Source organism: Amblyraja radiata, unplaced genomic scaffold (genome assembly GCF_010909765.2).
Source record: "Amblyraja radiata isolate CabotCenter1 unplaced genomic scaffold, sAmbRad1.1.pri scaffold_775_ctg1, whole genome shotgun sequence".
Taxonomy (NCBI): Eukaryota; Metazoa; Chordata; class Chondrichthyes; order Rajiformes; family Rajidae; genus Amblyraja; species Amblyraja radiata.
In genome coordinates, this window is record NW_022630784.1 from 1 (window position 1) to 21,938 (window position 21,938).

Sequence of the window (21,938 nt, forward strand, 5' to 3'; positions counted from 1 at the left end):
AGGAAACCGGAGCACCCGGAGAAAACCCACGCAGGTCAAGGGGAGAACGTGCAAACTCCGCACAGACAGCACCCGAGGTCAGGATGGAACCCGGGTCTCTGGCGCTGTGAGGCAGCAACTCTACCGCTGCGCCACCTTGCATTCAAGGCATTTTTCATTTTGCCTGAATTCGAACTATTCATTTAAAACTCGTTCCCTGGTTAGGGATTCCTCTCTCGGTTTGAACTAAATATTTTATACCCAGTGTGTAGGAAGGAACTGCAGATGCTGGTGTACACCGAAGATAGACACAAAGTGCTGGAGTAACTCAGCGGGACAGGCTGCATCTCTGGAGAGAAGGAATGGGTGACGTTTTTCTGTCAAGACCTTTCTTCAGAATCCTTTCATCTGATGGTGTCGACCTGAAACGTCGCCTATTCCTTTTCATATCTAGTGATGGATATGGGGCAAGTCCCCCAATATGAGGGGCCATAACTAAGGGAATGAAAATCTTGTTCCTGTCCCGTTCCCCCCCCCCACACAGTTTATCTTGAGGTGTCTGGATGGATTATTGTCCCTTGTACCAAAATACTGTCAAAGGTGTAGATCCAGTTTGAAGAATAGTAGTAGGATCTCGACTCTTATAGAAACATATCAAATTGGATCTTATAGAAACATAAGATTCGTAAGGGATTGGACAGGCTAGATGCAGGAAAAATGTTCCCCATGTTGGGGGAGTCCAGAACCAGGGGCCACACACAGTTTAAGAATAAGGGGTACGGCCATTTAGGACTGAGATGAGGAAAAACTTTTTCACCCAGAGAGTTGTGAATCTGTGGAATTCTCTGCCACAGAAGGCAGTGGAGGCCGATTCACTGGATGTTTTTTAGAAAGAGTTAGATTGAGCTCTTAGGGCTAACGGAATCAAGGGTTATGGGGAGAAAGCAGGAACGGGGTACTGATCCTGGATGATCAGCCGTGATCATTTTGAATGGCGGTGCTGGCTCGAAGGGCATCTATCGCACCTATGCGAGATATATCAGCCATGATAGAATGGCAGAGTAGACTTGATGGGCTGCATGGCCTAATTTCTATGTTTCTATGTCTCAAAACGCCACCTTCAATGGTTCTTTATTGTCACGTGTACCGAGGTATAGTGAAATTCTTTTTTTAGTTTGGAGATACAGCACGGGAACAGGCCCTTCGGCCCACCAAGTCCGTGCCGACCAGCGATCCCCCGCACACTAACACTATCCTACACACACCAGGGACAAATGACAATTTTTACCCAAGCCAATTAACTAACCTACAAACCTGTACGTCTTTGGAGTGTGGGAGGAAACCGGAGATCTAAGAGAAAACCCACGAGGTCACGGGGAGAACGTACAAACTCTGAGAACTGAGCGAAGGTGTCAAGTGTAACGATCGGCCAGCCTGTGTTTGGTCTCTCGCCGACGTATACCTTCACTCCAACAGGAACATGCATGCCCTGGTCTCTTGTCAGCTCACTTTGGAAAGCACCCCACGTTCCCTTGCCTGCGAATAACCTACTCTAATCAAATCATTTGCTATGTCGCTCTTCCAGGGAGATGCTAAATGCATTTCGTTGTCTCTGTACTGTACACTGACAATGACAATTAAAATTGAATCTGAATCTGATCTGAATCTTGAGCCAGATCCTGTCCGATACTATAAAAAATGGCCTCATCCCAATTTATAACCATACTGTGTGGAAACAGACCCTTCGGCCCAACTTGCCCACGCCGACCAACATGTCCCATCAACACTAGTCCCACCTGCCCGCGTTTGGCCCATATATCCCTTTAAACCTGTCTTATCCCTTACCCCCACCTACATTAAAAGTCTTCTCACCCACCACTCCACCTCTAGGTCCCCCAGATCATCCGACTTGGGGCTGCTGAATATCCCGCGGTCTAGGCATAAGCTTAGGGGCGGCCGTGCCTTTGCGGTTGCAGCCCCTAGACTGTGGAACAGCATCCCCCTTCCCATCAGAACTGCCCCCTCCATCGACTCCTATAGATCAAGACTAAAATCTTATCTATACTCCCAAGCCTTTCCTGACGTCCACTGAGCGAGGGCTATATGTATATATGTATGTAGTTTGTTTGTTTATACTATTCTTATAACAAACTTTGGCCAACGAGAGTTGTTTTTTAAATGTGCTATATAAATAAGTGTGACTTGACTTGACTTATCCAGCACATCTAAATATTTCTTAAATGTTGGGATAGTCCCTGCCTCAATTACCTCTGGCAGCTCAAACCATACATCCACCACCATCTGTGAGAAAAATGTTACCCATCAGATTCCTATTAAATCTTTCCCCCCCTCACCTTGAACCCATGTCCTCCGGTCCTCAATTCCCCTGCTCTGGGCAAGTGACTCTGTGCATCTACTCGATCTATTCCTCTCATGATTTTGTACACCTCTATAAGATCACTCCTCATCCTCCCAAGGAATATAAACTCTTGCATTCTGTCTCAGTGTACTATATGTATACACATACTGTATCTAAGATGTGCTTGTGTACTAAACATCCTGACTAAGGGTACGGCTGTCTACGGAGTTTAGAAGAATGAGGAGGGAACTCATTGAAACGTACTGAATAGTGAAAGGCCTGGATAGAGTGGATGTGGAGAGGATGTTTCCACTAGTGGGAGAGTCTAGGACCAGAGGTCACAGCCTCAGACTTAAAGGATGAACCTTTAGAAAGGAGATGAGGAGGAATTTCTTTAGTCAGAGGGTGGTGAATCTGTGGAATTCTTTGCCACAGAAGGCTGTGGAGGCCACACGTCAGTGGATATTTTAAAGGCAGAGATAGATAGATAGATAGATAGATTCTTGATTAATGCAGGCGTATGTCTACATGTGTGTGTGTGAGTGTATATGAATGTGTGTGTGTGTGCGCGCCTCTGTGTGCTCGTGAGAGTGTATGTGGGTGTGTGTTAGTGTGAGGGTGTGTGCATATGTGTGTGACTATGTGCATGTCTACATGTGTGTGTGTGTGTGTATATATGTGTGTGTGTGCGTATATATGTGTGTGTATATGTGCGTGTGCGTGTGTATATGTGCACTTCAGCCAGAGAGCAACAGCAGAGGGCGCTGGCGATCAGGGAGGGGGGAGTGTGTGAGACACATTAAGGAAGGAGATGAGGATGAATTCCTTTAGCCAGAGGGTGGTGAATCTGTGGGATTCTTTGCCACAGACGGCTGTGGAGGCCAAGTCAATGGGTATTTTTTAAAGCGGAGATTGCCAGATTCTTTGTTTGGGGTTATGGGGAGAAGGCAGGAGAATGGGATTAGGAGGGAGAGATAGATCAGCCATGATTGAATGGCGGAGTAGACTTGATGGGCCAATTGGCCTAATTCTGCTCCTATCGCTTATGACATAACCGAGGAGCATACTTAGTAAGGAGGGCATAATGGGGGCAGGAGGTTTAGCTCCGGCAGATAATATGAGGGAAAATTCAAAGAAAATTCAAACAGTCGAGGAGGTGTTGAATGTCCTAATGCAGCATGGTGGCGCAGCAGTAGAGTTGCTGCCTCACAGCGTCAGAGACCCGGGTTCGATCCTGACCACGGGCGCTGTCTGTACGCAGTTTGCACCTTCTCCCCGTGACCTGCGCGGGTTTTCTCCGAGATCTTCAGTTTCCTCCCACACGCCAGAGACGTACAGGTTCGCGGGTTAATCGGCTTGGTGTACGTGTAAATTGTCCCCAGTGTGTGTAGGATGGTGTTAGTGTGCAGGGATCACTGGTCGGTGGGCCTAGGTGTCTCGACCCGAAGCATCGCCAATCCATTATCTCCATAGATGCTGCCTCACCCGCTGAGTTACTCCAGCATTTCGTGTCTACCGTCGATTTAACCAGCACCTGCAGTTCTTTCTTAAACCCTCCAATCCTTTTCTGTCCAAGAGTTTAAACGATACGATAGTCCCAACCTCAACTACCTCCTCCAACAGCTCGTTCCATACACCCACCACAATTTGCCCTTCAGGTTCCTATTAAATTTTTCCTCTCCCTCACTAAACCTATGTCCTCTCGTTTTCGATTCCCCTACTCTGAGTGGAAGACTGTGAATTTACCCGATCTATTCCCCTCACGATTTTGCACACCTCTGTAAGATCACCCCTCATCCTCCAGTGCTCCAAGGAATAAAGTCCTAGCCTGCCCCAACCAGCCTCTCCCTATATGTGCAGGAAGGAACTGCAGATCCTGGTTTAAACCGAATGCAGACATAAAATGCTGGAGCAACTCAGCGGGACAGGCAACATCTCCGGAGAGAGGGAATGGGTGACGTTTCGGATCGAAACCCTTCTTCAGACGACCTGCATCTCTTTTGATGTCTCGTTTTTCACACCTTGCCCTTCCTTATCTCCGTGACTTCCACCCTCAGTCTGAAGAAGGGTCTCGACCCTTAGAATAAAGGGGAGGTCATTTAAGACTGAGGTGAGAAAAAACTTTTTCACCCGGAGAGTTGTGAATTTATGGAATTCCCTGCCACAGAGGGCAGTGGAGGCCAAGTCACTGGATGGATTTAAGAGAGAGTTAGATAGAGCTCTAGGGGCTAGTGGAGTCAAGGGATATGGGGAGAAGGCAGGCACGGGTTATTGATTGGGGACGATCAGCCATGATCACAATGAATGGTGGTGCTGGCTCGAAGGGCCGAATGGCCTCCTCCTGTAACCTATTTTCTATGTTTCTATGACCCGAAACGTCACCCATTTATGCGGCCTGTCCCGCTGAGTTAGTCCAGCTTTATTGTGTCGACCTCTCCCCGTAGCTCGGACCCTCGAGTCCTGGCAACACCCTCCTTAATCTTCTCCGCCCCGTGAGTTGTTGGCGTGTACTAACCGCCTGTGTTTTTCTGGCCTGCAGGTTCGTGGGAAGTATGCGCGATAGCCGCTCGCGGGAGGGAGGACGCTTGTGGGCGGCGGTGGTGCCGGCGTGCCGGGACGGCAGGATGGAGTTTGCGGGGAGCAGAGCGAGCGAGGCCTGGTTGGTGCAGCAGCAGCGGCGGGGTTCGGGCGGCTGCCGGCCGGCGGCGGTGAAGCCGCAGGGAGACGGGTCCCGGCCGCTGCCCAACCATGCCGGCTGGAACAACGTGGCCCGGAAGAGGAAGGCGCCGGGAATACCGACCGGCGACTGGGGCTTGGTGCCGAGCTGGGGCGGCGTTCCCCGGGGCCGGGACGCCGGGACGTGGCAGGAGGGGGGCTGCGGTTTTGCCGGGCCGGCGGTGAGCTGTGCCGGGGGGTCGTGCCTGAGGCGACGGCGCTTCCAGAAGAGGCGGCGGCTGGTGCGGGCCCTTCACCTGCTGCTGTACCACCGCATCTCCCCGCTCACCTTCCACCGGCGGCTCTGGGGCCTCTTCACTGGAGCGGGGAGGAGAAGGAGGAGGAGAGCGGTTCGCCGGCACACCGGTGAGGCGCTGACGGGCGGGGGGAGCCACCTGTTGCGCCGCCAAACGCTCCCAGAGGCCGGGGAGCTGTTCCGGACTGTGCCGGGCACTGGCGGCTGCGGGCCGCTGACGGAGAGGGGTACCCGCCCCACAGACGGGAACGCCGGCCTCTGGCCAAAGCCCACTGCCAAGCCGCCCCTCGCCAATTGCCAGCCCTCGCCCATCGACTACCGGCTGCTGACTCCGGCCTCCGACAGGTTCGGCGTTCCCTCCGCGGTGAAGGACGTGGCCGCATCCCCGGCCCGGGGCGGCATGGCGGAGCGTGGTGAAGCCTCGAGCGCCAGGCTGCTGGGCAGGCTGAACGCTGACCGCGAACACCCCCTGTACTCCCGCCTGCTCGCCCGACAGAAGGATGCCCTGCAGCTGTGCCAGGCCGATGCCAGCGGTGACACCGTCAGCCTCGAACAGCCCAAGGGCGGCACGCCGAACCGCGCCAAGCCGGCAGAAGCAGGGAGCAGCAACCGGGAGCCCGCTTCCGGAGTTAGAGGTAAGAGAGAATTAGACGGAAACAGGCCCTTCGGCCCACCGAGTTGTCCCGCTTTATCCCATCCACATATCCTATGTTATCCCACTTTCCCATCCACTCCCTACACACTAGAGCCAATGATGTATTCAAGAGTGAAAACATCCAGTGACTCTGGTGGAGGCCAATTCACTGGATGTTTTCAAGAGAAAGTTAGATCTAGCTCTTGGGGCTAACGGAATCAAGGGATATGGGGGAAAAGCAGGAACGGGGTACTGATTGTGGATGATTAGCCATGATCATATTGAATGGCGGTGGTGGCTCGAAGGGCTGAATGGCCTCTACTCCAGCACCTATTTTTCTGTGTTTCTGTAGCTCAGATCCTCTAGTCCTGGCAACATTCTTTCTGTACGCATTCCAGCTTTAAATGACATTTGGACGGGTACGTGCATAGGATAGGACCTCTCAGAAAGGTCACGCCTCTCGTTTCCCTCTCCCCGACTCTCAGTCTGAAGAAGGGTCTCGACCCGAAGCGTCACCCATTCCTTCTGTCCAGAGATGCTGCCCGTCCCGCTGAGTTACTCCAGCTTTTTGTGTAACTTACTCTTTGGTGTGAATATTGACTTGTCTAACTTTCCGGGTGGAGATGTTGGTGTGTGTGGGCGATCGTGAAAGGCTGAAGGATCTCTAACCTTGCCGTGCCGGGCCGCAGGTCTTGCCGAGGCGGTGGAGGTGAACGGGCACGCGGCGAGTGACCCCGACGATGTCCAGCGGTCGGAGGGCGGCGATGGGGGACGGCGGACGTTGGCGGAGGACAAAGCCATCGTCATCAGCCACGTGTGCAGCATCGGCGAGCAGATGGCCGAGCAGCTGTTTGGCGGCGAGGAGGACGGGGCTGCCGGCGGCAAGCACGGGCTGCCCGGCGGTGCCGGCGACTCAGAGACAGAGGGCAGCGCGCCAGAGCAGCCTAGGACCGGCACCAACCACGTGGCAGTGATGAGCGACGAGCACGTCACCTGCATTCACGGTAAGGCAGGGGGCGCCGCACTATGGGAAGCGAGGGCGGGGGAACACCCCGCACTGTGGGGGGCGAGGATGGGGGAACCCCCGCACTGTGGGGGGCGAGGGCGGGGGAACGCCCACACTGTGGGGGGTGAGGGCGGGGGAACGCCCACACTGTGGGAGGGACGGGGGAACACCTGCACTGTGGGAGGGTTGGGGGAACCCCCGCACTGTGGGAGGGACGGGGGAACGCCCACACTGTGGGAGGGACGGGGGAACCCCCGCACTGTGGGGGGCGAGGATGGGGGAAGCCCCGCACTGTGGGGGGCGAGGGCAGGGGAACCCCCGCACTGTGGGGGGCGAGGGCAGGGGAACCCCCGCACTGTGGGGGGCGAGGATGGGGGAACCCCCGCACTGTGGGGGGTGAGGGCGGGGGAACGCCCGCACTGTGGGAGGAGGGGGGAACGCCCACACTGTGGGGGGCGAGGGCGGGGGAACCCCCGCACTGTGGGGGGCGAGGATGGGGGAACCCCCGCACTGTGGGGGGTGAGGGCGGGGGAACTCCCGCACTGTGGGAGGAGGGGGGAACGCCCACACTGTGGGGGGCGAGGGCGGGGGAACCCCCGCACTGTGGGGGGCGAGGATGGGGGAACCCCCGCACTGTGGGGGGCGAGGGTGGGGGAACCCCCGCACTGTGGGAGGGACGGGGGAACACCCACACTGTGGGGGGCGAGGACGGGGGAACCCCCGCACTGTGGGAGGGACGGGGGAACACCTGCACTGTGGGGGGGACAGGGGAACACCCGCACTGTGGGAGGAGGGGGGAACGCCCGCACTGTGGGAGGAGGGGGGAACGCCCGCACTGTGGGGGGGGCGGGGGTCTCCAATGAGGTAGATGGGAGGTCAGGACTGCTCTCTAGTTGGTGAGAGTACGGTTCAGTTGCCATATACCAATTGGGAAGAAACTATCCCTGAATCTGGAGGCGTGCGTTTTCACGAGGAATGCCGAACTCGTCTCCCAAGACGTACAGGTTTGTAGGTTAATTGGCTTCAGTAAAAATTGCAAATCGTCCTTGGTGTGTGTGTGTGTGTGTGTGTGTAGGGCAATGTTAGTGTACGGGGTGATCGCTGGTCTGTGCGGATTCGGTGGGCCGATGGGCCTGTTTCGCGCAGTATCTCTAAACTAAACTAAACATGTTTAGATTTACTAGTGCCACCTGTACTGTGGTACAGTGAAAACTTAACTGCCTAATCAGATCAGATACACGAATATAGTCAAGTCAAACGCAAGTACAATAGGCAGAGCAAAGGGGATGATACAGAGTTACTCCAGCATTTTGTGTCTGTCCCTGGTTTAAACCAGCATCTGCAGTTCCTTCCCACACAGTGTTGTCTCCGCCTCTGCAGGCCTCCTGGACGAGTATATCCAAGCCTACGGCAGCCTCATCCCGCTCAACACTGACGAGGTCGTCGAGAAACTGCAGGATGTCTTTGAAGAAGACTTTGCTACTCCCCACAGGTACGTGATCACCAGGGCGGCAAGGTGATGCGGCGGGTGGAGCTGCTGCCTCCCAGCGCCAGAGACCGACCCAAGTTCGATCCTGACCACGGGAGCTGTCTGTACGGAGTTTGCATGTTCTCCCCGTGACCTCCGTGGGTTTTCTCCTGTTTTCTCCCGCATCCCAAAGGCTTCCAAAATACTCGTGAGATGAAGTGTTCAAGAAGGAACTGCAGATGCTGGAAAATCGAAGGTGGACAAAAAATGCTGGAGAAACTCAGCGGGTGCAGCAGCATCTATGGAGCGAAGGAAATAGGTGACGTTTCGGCCCGAAACGTCACCTATTTCCTTCGCTCCATAGATGCTGCTGCACCCGCTGAGTTTCTCCAGCATTTTTGTGTACACTCGGGAGATGAAGTTCCCCCTCAATATTTCAGTCCTCAATGTCTCAAATCTGTGTGGGTGGCACTGCATTACTGCTTGTAGCGCCAGAGACCCGGGTTCGATCCTAACTACGGGTGCTGTCTGTACGGAGTTTGCACGTTCTCCCTATGATCGTGTGGGTATTCCCCCAGGTGCTCGGGTTGCCTCCCACATCCCAAAGGTGTGCAGGTTTGTAGGTTAATTGGTTTCCGTAAATTGTCACCAGTGTGTAGGATAGAACTAGTGGCTCTTGGTTTCTTGGTCCTCCAAAATATTCCAAATGGAATTTAAACTGTGGAGGTGGTGAAGGGAGGGCTTAAGCCAGAAAGGGTTATTGGGAAGAAAGAGCTACTTTAAATGTAGTTGCATCTGGTTGGGTAACTATAGTTGGGTGGAGATTATTCCATGCTTTAATTGTGTGTGCGGGGGAAGAACGAATTGCTGTACACATTTGTCTTTGTAGCTGGGATCACAAATTGGATCGAATGCCCTCGTCTGCTCCTAATTGGTTTGGGTTTGGTGTAGGTTTGGTGGTGCTGGTACCGTCACCGCCCCCCACCTCCCACCCCCCCCCCCCCCCCCCCCGAGCTGGGACGGCCACCCCCACCGCCTCCAGAGACACACAGCACTCACCTCTATCACATCCTGCAGGAAGACGATGATCCACCACGTGATGCAGTCCTACCACCGGATGGTCGGGAACAGCGCCGTGCGCAACTTCCGTGTGACCTACAAGAGGCACGTGCTCACCATGGATGACCTCTCCACTCTGTATGGACAAAACTGGCTGAATGATCAGGTTATATCGCTTCTCTTCTTCGACCTCGCGTATTGGAGGGCGTGACTTGTGCTTGAATCTCATTTTGAGGGGGGGCTAGAGTATAAGAGCACACGCAGAATGCTGGAGACCACACCTGGAGTATTGCGTACAGTTTTGGTCTCCTAATCTGAGGAAAGACTTTCTTGCCATAGAGGGAGTACAGAGAAGGTTCACCAGACTGATTCCTGGGATGGCAGGACTTTCATATGATAGACTCGGCTTGTAGACGGTAGAATTCAGAAGATTGAGGGGGGATCTTATAGAAACTTACAAAATTCTTAAGGGGTTGGACAGGCTAGATGCAGGAAGATTGTTACCGATGTTGGGGAAGTCCAGAACTAGGGGTCACAGTTTAAGGATAAGAGGGAAGTCTTTTAGGACCGAGATGAGAAAATCATTTTTTACACAGAGAGTGGTGAATCTGTGGAATTCTCTGCCACAGAAGGTAGTTGAGGCCACAGTTCATTGGCTATATTTAAGAGGGAGTTAGATTTGGCCCTTGTGGCTAAAGGGATCAGGGGGTATGGAGAGAAGGCAGGGATGGGATACTGAGTTGGATGATCAGCCATGATCATATCGAATGGCGGTGCAGGCTCGAAGGGCCGAATGGTCTCTACTCCTGCACCTATTTTCTATGTTTCTATGTAACTCGGGCATGGGGAGAAGGAATGGGCGACGTTTCACGTCTCGACCCGAAACGTCGCTCATTCCTTCTCTCCATCGATGCTGCCTCACCCTCTGAGTCACTGCACCATTTTAGACAATAGGTGCAGGAGTAGGCCATGTGGCCCTTCGAGCAAGCATCGCCATTCAATGTGATCATGGCTGACCATCCCCAATCAGTACCCCGTTCCTGCCTTCTCCCCATATCCCCTGACTCCGCTATCTTTAGGAGCCCTATCTAGCTCTCTCTTGAAAGTATCCAGAGAACCGGCCTACACCACCCTCTGAGGCAGAGAATTCCACAGACTCACCACTCTCTGTGAGAAAAAGTGTTTCCTCGTCTCCATTCTAAATGGCCGACCCCTTATTCTTAAACTGTGTGTGTGTGGCCCCTGGTTCTGGACTCCCCCAACATCGGGAACATGTTTCCTGCCTCTAGCGTGTCCAAGCCCTTAACAATCTTATATGTTTTAATGAGATATCCTCTCATCCTTCTAAACTCCAGAGTGTACAAGCCCAGCTGCTCCATTCTCTCAGCATATGACAGTCCCACCATCAAGGGAATTAACATTGTAAACCTACGCTGCACTCCCTCAATAGCAAGAATGTCCTTCCTCAAATTAGGTTGAGGGAGATTAGAATATAAGAGTAGACACAGAATGCTGGAGTAACTCAGCGGGTGAGGCATGGGGAGAAGGAATGGGCAACGTTTCTCGTCTCGACCCGAAACGTCACCCATTCATTCTCTCCATCGATGCTGCCTCACCCTCTGAGTCACTCCACCATTTTGTGTCTTACCTTCGATTTTACCAGCATCTGCAGTTCTTTCTTACACATAAAAGTAAATGCTGAGGCTTTATCTCATTGTCCCTAGTGTGTGTAGGATAGTGTTAGTGTGCGGGGATCGCTGGTCGGCACGGACTCGGTGGGCCGAAGGGCCTGTTTCTACGTTGTATCTCTAAACTAAACTCAACTTAAAAAAACAACTGTCCCCCATATTCTTGGCCTCCCTGAATATCTATTGATCTCTGTTTTGGAAGCAGGTTTACAAGCGACGTGGGCAGCAACATTTAGACAGATATCAGATTCAGATTCAACTTTAATTGTCATTGTCAGTGTACAGTACAGAGACAACGAAATGCAGTTAGCATCTCCCTGGAAGAGCGACATAGAATATGATTTCAATAAATAAATCTATTTATATGCATACAGTCATAGTGTTTTTCCTGTGGGAGGAGTGTCCGGGGGGGGGGGGGGGGGGGGTGATTGGCAGTCACCGAGGTACGTTGTTGAGTAGTGTGACAGCCGCAGGGAAGAAGCTGTTCCTGGACCTGCTGGTCCGGCAACGGAGAGACCTGTAGCGCCTCTCGGATTGGTAGGAGGGTAAACAGTCCGTGGTTGGGGTGAGAGCAGTCCTTGGCGATGCTGAGCGCCCTTCGCAGACAACGCTTGCTTTGGACAGACTCAATGGAGGGGAGCGAGGAACCGGTGATGCGTTGGGCAATTTTCACCACCCTCTGCAGTGCTTTCCGGTCGGAGACAGAGCAGTTGCCATACCATACTGTGATACAGTTGGTAAGGATGCTCTCGATGGTGCAGCGGTAGAAGTTCACCAGAATCTGAGGAGACAGATGGACCTTCTTCAGTCTCCTCGGGAAGAAGAGACGCTGGTGAGCCTTCTTGACCAGAAGTTGAGGTATTGTGGGTCCAAGAGAGGTCATCGGAGATGTTGACCCCCAGGAACCTGAAGCTGGAGACACGTTTCACCTCCGTCCCGTTGATGTGGATGGGGGTGTGCGTGCCGCCCCTAGACTTCCTGAAGTCTACAATGAGCTCCTTGGTCTATTTTAAGTTAAGGGCCAAACATGGAGAAATAATACTAGCTTAGGTGGGGCATGTTGGCTGGCACGGCCGAGTTGGGCTGAAGGGCCTGTTTCTCTACTCTTGAGTCTGGTCAGGCAAGCTCTGTTGGGGGGAACTCAAAGGTTCACGTTCCAGGTCAGTTCCCTGTCACAGCAGGGAGAAGAGGTTCATCAGGTCACAAGTGATTGGAGCAGAATTTTAGGCCATTCGGCCCATCAAGTCTACTCCGCCATTCAATCACGGCCGATCTATCTCTCCCTCCTGACCCCATTCTCCTGCCTTCTCCCCTTAACCCCTGACATTCGTATGAATCAAGAACCTATCCATCTCTGCCTTAAATATATCTGGTTTGTCCCTGGGGGAAAGTTTGATTTTCCCGGGGTGAGGCCAGGAAAAGCTGCCCTGCGTTTGCCAGCGGGCAGCTGCAGTTTGAGAGCCTGGGCAACAGGAGTTTGGTATGGAACGTTTGTGGATGGGGGCAAAGAGAGGAGAGGATGGTTGTATGTGTGTTTGCGTTATGTTACGGGAAGGCTGAAGTGCTCTTTCTCATGTTCTGCAGGTCATGAACATGTACGGAGATCTGGTTATGGATACCGTCCCTGACAAAGTAAGTCCATCCACCCTCTACGGTCTGTACATGTGTGTGTGTGTGTGTGTGTGTGTGTGTGTGTGTGTGTGTGTGTGTGTGTGCATGGTTGTGTGTGTGTTTGAGTGTGTTTATATGTATGCGCGTATGTGTGTGTTTGTGTTTGAGTGTGTTTGTGTGTGCGTGCGTGCGTGTGTGCATGCTTGTGTGTGTGCGCGCATGTATGTGTTTGAGTGTTTGTGTGTGTGTGCATGTGCGTGCGTGTGTTTGTGTGCTTGTGTGTATGTGCGCATGTATGTGTTTGTGCGTGCTTGTGTGTGTGTATTCGTGTGCGAGGGTGCCTGAGTGTGTGAGCATCACCAACAGGCACAGCGGTGGAGTTAATGCCTCACAGCGCCGGAGACCCGGGTTCGATCCTGACTACAGGCGCTGTCTGTACGGTGTTTGCACGTTCTCCCTGTCACATGCGTGGGTTTTTTCCCCCCCCGAGACCTTTGGTTATCTCCCACACTCCTAAGACGTGCGGGTTGATTCTCCCCCTCTACATTGGGGACCTGGGGTGGAGGGTATTGCACCGAGGTGTTCCCTGCAACCTGTTTCTCTCGCGGTTCACAGACTCGCCAGCCGCCTGCCACTTTTGCGGGCTGGAAGAGTCTGTGTACCACGTGTACATGGAGTGCGTGAGGCTGCAGCCACTGTTTGAATATCTAAAGGGGCTGCTCCTTGCCTTCTGGCTGCATTTTTCACCCACCATCCTCATCTTTGGACACCCTGTGCGTAGGGGAGAGGGTAGGGCTGAAGATGTCCTGGTTGGGTTGCTCCTGGGCCTGGCCAAGCTGGCCATCCGCGAGTCACGGCGCCAGGCGGTGGAGGGCTCTACCCGAGCCGGCTGCCTGCCCCTTTTCCGGGAGTACGTCCGTGCCCGGGTGGGATTAGAAGGGGAATACCCCCTGTCTACGGGCACCCTGAGGGAGTTCCGGGACCGCTGGGCTCCGCAGGGTGTTGAATGTATCCTCAATAAGGATTGTATCATAGTTGTATAGTAGTTTATTACATGTTTGTATTGTATTATGGTGGTAGGTTCTGGCTTGTTTTATTGTAGTGTAATATTATTTTTTAATAATTGAATAAATTTATATTTAAAAAAAAAAAAGACGTGCGGGTTTGTAGGTTAATTGGCTTGGTAAATGTTAAAAAAAAGTCCCTAGTGGGTGTAGGATAGTGTTAGTGTGCGGGGATCCCTGGTCGGTGCAGACTCGGTGGCCCGAAGGGCTGTATCTCTAAACTAAAACGACTATCCCTTTGTCTCCCTTCACTCAGGTTCACTTCTTCAACAGCTTCTTCTACGACAAGCTGCGGACAAAGGGATACGACGGAGTGAAAAGATGGACCAAAAACGTAAGCCCCGTCTGTAAAACCGCCCCCTTCACCCACCCTGGCCTCCCTCGAAGGCAGCGTCACCTACAACTGGGGGGCAATAAACAAAAGCAAAACTGCCCCGCCCTGTCCCAATCCATTCACAACCAGGGGCCACACACAGTTTAAGAATAAGGGGTAAGCCATTTAGAACAGAGATGAGGAAACACCGACCGCTGAGTTGATGACTGTGTGTTCATCCCACAGGTTGATATCTTCAACAAGGACCTGCTGCTAATCCCCATTCACCTGGAGGTTCACTGGTCCCTGATCTCAGTCGATGTGCGGCAGAAGACCATCACCTACTTTGACTCCCAGCGCACTCTCAACAGGCGGTGCCCCAAGGTACGGCGCAAGCAATTGGGTCCCAGCACTTACTTCAAGGCATTATTGCTTCCGTCATGTCAGAGTCATAGAGTGATATAGTGTGGAAACAGGCCCTTCGCCCAACTTGCCCACACCGCCCAACATCTCATAGAGTGATATAGTGTGGAATCAGGCCCAACTTGTCCACGCAGCCCAACATGTCCATTCTACACTAGTCCCACCTGCCTACGCTTGGCCCATATCCCTCCAAACCACTAGTCCCACCCATGATTCTGTCTAGCTGTTTCTTAAATATTGGAATAATCCCAGCCTCAACTACCTCCTCTGGCAGTTTGTTCCATACACCCACCACCCTTTGTGTGAAAAGGTTACCCCTCAGATTCCTATTGAATCTTTCCCCCTTTATCTTAAAACAATCCGTCTGAAGAAGGGTCCCAACCCAAAACGTCACCTATCCATGTTCTCCACAGATGCTGCCTGACCCGCTGGGTTACTCCAGCACTCTGTGAAACGTCACCTATCCATGTTCTCCACAGATGCTGCCTGACCCACTGAGTTACTCCAGCACTCTGTGAAACGTCACCTATCCATGTTCTCCACAGATGCTGCCTGACCCGCTGAGTTACTCCAGCACTCTGAAACGTCACCTATCCATGTTCTCCACAGATGCTGCCTGACCCGCTGAGTTACTCCAGCACTCTGTGAAACGTCACCTATCCATGTTCTCCACAGATGCTGCCTGACCCGCTGAGTTACTCCAGCACTCTGTGAAACGTCACCTATCCATGTTCTCCACAGATGCTGCCTGACCCGCTGAGTTACTCCAGCACTCTGTGAAACGTCACCTATCCATGTTCTCCACAGATGCTGCCTGAGCCGCTGAATTACTCCAGCACTCTGTGAAACGTCACCTATTCATGTTCTCCACAGATGCTGCCTGACCCGCTGAGTTACTCCAGCACTGTGTGTCTGTCTTTGGTATAAACCAGTGTCTGCAGTTCTGTTTCCACCACTTGTATCTGCTGCCTCCTCTATACTGATTCTCGGAGACCCACACTAATAGCCCTGTCCCACGGTACGAGTTCATTCCAAGAGCTCTCCCGAGTTTAAAAAAAAATCAAGCTCGTGGTAAGCACGGAGAATGAACGTAGTGGGTACGTCGGAGCTCGGGGACGTCTCTTAGCGGCTCGTACCGCTAACGGCAGGTACTCGGGATGACTCGCTAACGGTAGGTAAGCTCGGGAAGACTCGTGAAGATTTTTCAACATGTTGAAGAATGTCCACGAGGGCCCCAAGTACCGACGAGTGGCCATTACCGTAAATCTCCGAGTTCGAATCAGGGCAAACTCGGGAGAGCTCTTGGAATGAACTCGTACCGTGGGACAGGGCTTAAAGAAGTGTAAAACTTAAACGGGATGTGCATGTCAATCTTGCTGTGATGAATTAAACATACCTGACTTTGCATTTTCATTGTAGCATATTGGAAAGTACCTCCAGGCAGAGGCGATAAAGAAGAACAGACATGACTTCTACGAAGACTGGAAGGGATATTTCAAAATGGTGGGTGCCCTGGAGTCAATGTTTCAATGGCTTTTTATTATTTTTATTTTTTATTTTTTGGAAGCAATTGTACAGAGATAAATCATTCGGCATCTAAAATTATACAATTACTGTGCAGCTTCAATTTTAACCTTATAACCTAAACTATGGAAATGAAAAAAGAAAACAAGAAAGGGAAAAAGTAGAAAGTGAAAAGCTAGATGGAGAAAGAATGAAAGGAAGACCCTTAAACTACCAAAGTAGTGTGGCAGAAAGATATAGAAATAAGAAAAAAGAAAGTGAAAGGTGGAGATATACCTTGCCCCTCGTCCCCACCCACCTCCCCCACCCGCCCACCTCACCCAACCCAGCATCGGATTTAAATTTAAATTTGTGTTTGACCATGCTATTGTTGTAGGAATTCGGTGAAGGGTGTCCTTGTCTTGAGAAATAGATCTGGTTTTTCCGCCAAGACAAGCCTAATGTTTTCCAAATGTAGTGTCTCGGACATGTTTGTGATCCACATCTTCACTGTAGGGACTGTTGGCTGGGCTTTTTATTCCTACAGACGTACAGTACAAACAGCACCCGTGGTCAGGTTCAAACCCGGGTCTCTGGCTCTGTGAGGCAGCAACTCTACCGCTGCGCCACCATGCCACCCGAGCACTTTGTATCCTGCTGCGTACTAAGGGCACAGCGGTGGAGTTGATGCCTTACAGCACCAGAGACCCAGGTTCGATCCTGGCTGCGGGTGCTTGTCTATTCGGTTTGTTCTCCCTGTGACATTTAGAACGGAGACGAGGAAACACTTTTTCTCACAGAGAGTTGTGAGTCTGTGGAATTCTTTGCCTCAGAGGGCGGTGGAGGCCGGTTCTCTGGATGCTTTCAAGAGAGAGCTAGATAGGGCTGTTAAAGATAGCGGAGTCAGGGGATATGGGGAGAAGGCAGGAACGGGGTACTGATTGGGGATGATTAGCCATGATCACATTGAATGGCGGTGCTGGCTCGAAGGGCCGAATGGTCTACTCGTGCACCTGTTGTCTATTGTCTATCGAGTTTTCTCCGAGAATGTTAGCTTCCCCCCACACTCTAAAGACATTCAGGTTTGTAGGTTAATTGGCTTGGTATAGCTGTAAAAATGGTATTTTGTGTAGAACAATGTTAATGTTCGGGGATCGCTGGTCAGTGCGGACACGGTGAGCTGAAGGACCTGTTTCCACGCTGTTTCCCTAAACTAAACTAAACTAAAACCAGCAACTGCCGTTCTTGGTTTCTACTAGAGTGTGGATACTGGTCAGGATTTGACAAAACGGATCGACACAGCCCTGTCGCAAACATCCTTGTTGTGTACTTGGTGCTGGAAACGACTTTAAATAACACTCTGACACAGGAGTAAACCAACAAGCTACTTTATTCTGAACGCCACCAGGAGTCTCTGCTGCGCAAGACACCAAATGTGTTAATTCTATTTCATACATAATACTAATCTTGGAGGCAGGTAACTCAATTTCACCTTCACGGTATATGCTCTTTATGTAAAATATAATTGATTAATACACTGTTGCAAAATTGTATTATTAAGACATCTTACAATACCTCCTCATAACTGCAATAATCATATCTAAACTTAGCACATCATTTTTTCATTCCACCCATCTTCCTTAAAACAAATACATTACACCTTGCTTAATGTGTTATCAGTTTACGTTCCCTTATGTGTAAATTGCAAACTCTTTCTAATCGCCCTAGCTCTGCCTGTATCTCTGCCTCTTCCCTTTTTAAATGTCCTAATCTTAATTTGAAGATTTCTTCCTGTTTCTGATATTCTGCTGAAGTTAACGTTTCATTTTCTGCTTCGTATATTCGCTTTGTTTTCCTCGCTTTGTTTCTGTTCATTATTTGTAGGTGGCATCTGACACATGGCTGCAGGTTTTCGTTTTGCTAGCAGCTTCCTCTGTCCCTAGTGTGTGTAGGATAGTGTGAATGTGCGGGGATCACTGGTCGACGCGGACCTGGTGGGCCAAAGGGCCTGTTTCCCCTCTGACTCTCAGTCTGAGGAAGGGTCTCGACCAGAAACGTCACCTATTCCTTTTCTCCAGAAATGCTGCCTGATCCATTTAGTGTCTCTAAGTAATTGACTCCAGCTCGATTGAGTCATTGGATAGTGCTGAAGGGTAACGCAGTCATTGCGTGTATTGAGGTTCAACGGAGGATTTGATGTTGTTGCTGTGAGCTAACTTAAGTCGTTGTCTTTGCAGAACGTGGCGAGGCAGAACAACGACAGTGACTGTGGAGCCTTTGTCCTGCAGGTACATATGCTTCAGTCTCCATCATTGGGCCTCCAGTTCACCCACTCCTCGTGGCTAGAGTACAGCCTGTGGGGAAAGTTTGCTCTCTCTTGTGTGAGGGACTCCATCCTGACCACCACCCCTCTCTTACTGGTCTGGTTCCAATTTTGTTACTCCCCCCACACCCCCCCCCCGTCCTGAACTTTTAATTCCACTACTTCTTCTTCCGCCCTCTGCCACCAGTGTCGTAAGAATGAATGAATAAGTTTATTGGCCAAGTATTCACATACAAGGAATTTGCCTTGGTGCTCCGCCTGCAAGTGACAACATGACATACAGTGACAGTTAGGAATGACTCATAAAACATTCAACATTAATAATAAAACATTATTGATTAAACATGTGAATTAAATAAAACACCAGAGTAAATACCAAATAAGTTTGCAAGACATGGGAACAGATTTAGGCCATTTGGCCCATCGTGCCTATTCCACCATGCAATCGTGGCTCATCTTCATAGGGCATAGGAGCAGAATTAGGCCACTCAGCCCATCGAATCTACTCTGCCGTGCAATCATGGCAGGTCTTCATTAGTAGCAGAACTATGCCACTGTCCCACTTAGGAAACCTGAACGGAAACCTCTAAAGACTTTGGGCCCCATCCAAGGTTTCCGTGTGGTTCCCGGAGGTTTTTGTCAGTCTCCCTACCTGCAACCTCCGGGAACCGCACGGAAACCTTGGGTGGGGCGCAAAGTCTCCAGAGGTTTCCGTTCAGGTTTCCTAAGTGGGACAGGGGCACTAGGCCATTCAACCTGTTATTCAATCAAGGTTGATCGATCTTTCCCTCTCAACCCCATTCTCCTGCCTTCTCCCCATAATCCCTGGCACCCGTACTAATCTCCTCCTTAGAAATATCCTTTGACTTGGCCTCCACCGCAGATTCACCCAAAACTGTTCCCAATACTCCAGATGCGGATGGAGGATGGAACCCGGGTCTGTGGTGACGTGAGGCAGCGGCTCTCACTCTGCCTACCCGCCCATACCTGGCTGACTCGAAGGGAAGACAGATGCAAAGTGCTGGAGTAACTCAGTGGGACAGGCAGCATCTCTGGAGAGAAGGAATGGGTGACGTTTTGGGTCTGGACCCTTCAGACTGAGAGTCAGAGGTTTCGCTGAACATCTTTGCTCAGTCCACGTGGGCCTACCTGATCTCCCGGTTGCCAAACACTTTAACTCCCACACTGACCTATCTGTCCCGGGCCTCCTCCACTGTCAGAGTTGGAAAATATTTTGCTTGGGCAGCTTACACCCCAGCAGTATGAGCATTGACTTCTGTAACTTCAAGTAACCCCTGCTTCCTCTGTCTCTCCATCCTGAACCCACCCAAGTCATTGTACCTGTGTCTTGTTGAGTCTCATTGTCCATAACTCGTTGTCACCTAGCCCACAGTTAACAATGGCCTGTCTCCTTTATCATTGTTCATTTTTTGCATTTCTTTCATTTGTTCTGTATCTCTCTTCATATCACCGTCGATATCTCCCGTTTCCCTCTCCGCTGACTCTCAGGGTCTCGACTCGAAACGTCACCCATTCCTTTTCTGCGGAGATGCTGCCTGTCCCGCTGAGTCGGTTTAAAGTAGCATCTGCAGTTCCTCCCTACACTGACCCTTAACGCAAAGTGGGCTTTTGCCTTGTGTCGTTTCAGTTCTGCAAATGCCTGGCTCTGGAGCAGCCGTTCAGCTTCACCCAGCAGGACATGCCCAAGCTACGACGGCAGATCTACAAGGAACTCTGCAACTGTAAGCTGACTGTGTGAGGGGGGGAGGGCCCCAGCGGCAAGGGGTGATCGACCGTCCACCCCCACCCCTTTCACGGACATTACAAAGGACGATACGAGATGAGAAGGTGTGAGCGATGATACAACCTCGGCCTTCACACACGTCCAACTGGTTTCCTCTCCTTTTTTTTTTTAAAGAAACGAAAAATCTTTTTTTTTTTTTTTCTATGCCATATTTGTTCAGTATTGAAGTGTTGAACATTTTTGAGATTCTGGTTAACTGTGTTGTGTTATCACATCAGGATCACGGGACAAAGAACATCGGCGGGCGGTGGTGGCTGGGGCTGAAGGAGTCTGTTCACAGGGTTTGTAAGCTGGGACAAGCGGGGGGGGGGGGGTTGGGGAGTGTTCTGTGTGTGAGTGTGGGCGGAGGGGAGGGGGAACAGGCAGACTTTCTCCACCTGCTTGGAACTGAGGCTTGTGTCCATCGAGCCGTGGCTGCTTTGGACGTGGGTAGGAGAGGCCACCGTCTAACTGCTGGTTAACCAGTGGCTGGCAGGGACGGGCGTGGGACAGGGCGGCCAAATGTGCATCCAGGCTAAATGAGTTTGACCGTAGCGGAGATTCACTCACTCTCCAACCACCAACCCGACTTGGAGACAGTTGTTTGGTGCTCTCTTTCATGTGTTATTCTGTTTTCTGTAGGTTTTTTATACATATCTATATCTATAAAAGCTGGAATTTGACCAGTGACCAAAATGATTTGAGGGGAGGGGGGGGTGGGGAAGCACGTCACCAACACCAGTCCGTGTTGGCAGAGGGAAAGCTGGGTCTGTTCACCCCCTGGAGACCACGCTGCATGGTAGCGGCGCTTGATTCAGCTTCACTCTGGGAGGGAGGGAGGGAGGGAGGAGGGAAGCTGGCTGGACAAAATGGCCAGTTCCAGTTGAAGTGTGATATTTCTCCTCACCAAGGTCCGTATCAGCAGCATGAAGCGGATCACCTTCTGACCATCTCCAGATTTGCTCCCGGGTCAGTCAGCACCATTGGGTTTGAGGATGTTTGTTTTTCTTTTATTTAAAGTTCCTAATGGGAATTATTCACGATGGATCCTTGGCATTTGGCTGCGTTTTGAGTAGTCCCTGATACACTAAGTCATTTTTTTTTTCTGTGTATGAACACAAGTGGCTGTTATTTTCTTTTGGACGTTACTTCTTTAAGCTGTGGTATGAAATGTATTTTGCTGGTGCCATCCCTGTTAAAGCACTGTCTCACACGATGCCCTTGCATTCACCGATGTCCTCGACAGTTGGAGCAGTAGTGGTTCACAGTGAGGTTGCTTTGTTTGTTAACCCTTGCCCTTGCCCACGCAGCACGGACTGAGAGGAGGTGCGTTTTTCTATCACCTGGCTGTGAATTAAGCAGGATGGACACAGAGTGCTGGAATAACTCAGCGGGTCAGGCAGCGTCTCTGGGGAACGTTTCGGGTTGGGACCTTTCAATAGACCGTTCCCACTACAGCCTCCTTCCCTCTCCCCTCTCCCCCCCCCCCTCCAAGAACCTCGCCTCCCGAAGATAGACACAAAAAGCTGGAGTAACTCAGCGGGACAGGCAGCATCTCTGGAGAGAAGGAATGGATGACGGTTTGAGACCCTTCTTCCGACGTCTCGACACGAAACGTCACCCATTCCTTCTCTCCAGAGATGCTGCCTGTCCCATTGAATTACTACAGCTTTTTGTGTCTCTCTTCGGTTTAAAACAGCATCTGCAGTTCCTTCTGAAGCACAACGTCCCCTCCCACCTCTCCCCTCCTACAC

At 51.4% G+C, this 21,938-nt stretch overlaps 1 protein-coding gene across 1 annotated transcript; it reads left to right on the forward strand.

Annotated features, from left to right (window-relative positions):
- Positions 1-1,748: 1,748 nt before the first annotated feature.
- LOC116970344 (sentrin-specific protease 3-like) lies at positions 1,749-21,654 on the forward strand. The gene is made up of 12 exons (XM_033017008.1): positions 1,749-1,753; positions 2,743-2,748; positions 4,877-5,944; positions 6,633-6,947; positions 8,330-8,441; positions 9,495-9,642; positions 12,749-12,796; positions 14,096-14,173; positions 14,399-14,536; positions 15,995-16,078; positions 18,316-18,366; positions 20,050-21,654. Exons 3-12 carry the CDS (start codon positions 4,891-4,893, stop codon positions 20,158-20,160), a joined length of 2,139 nt encoding a protein of 712 aa, XP_032872899.1. The 5' UTR covers positions 1,749-1,753; positions 2,743-2,748; positions 4,877-4,890; the 3' UTR covers positions 20,161-21,654.
- Positions 21,655-21,938: the final 284 nt, after the last annotated feature.

What these genes read in the sequence shown, in the direction of transcription:
- LOC116970344 (XM_033017008.1), top strand. Translation starts at nt 4,891, where the DNA reads ATGCGCGATAGCCGCTCGCGGGAGGGAGGACGCTTGTGGGCGGCGGTG. An exon ending in AAAACTGGCTGAATGATCAG is followed by an intron (nt 9,643 to 12,748) that starts GTTATATCGCTT and finishes CATGTTCTGCAG; the next exon opens with GTCATGAACATGTACGGAGA. An exon ending in TGAAAAGATGGACCAAAAAC is followed by an intron (nt 14,174 to 14,398) that starts GTAAGCCCCGTC and finishes TTCATCCCACAG; the next exon opens with GTTGATATCTTCAACAAGGA.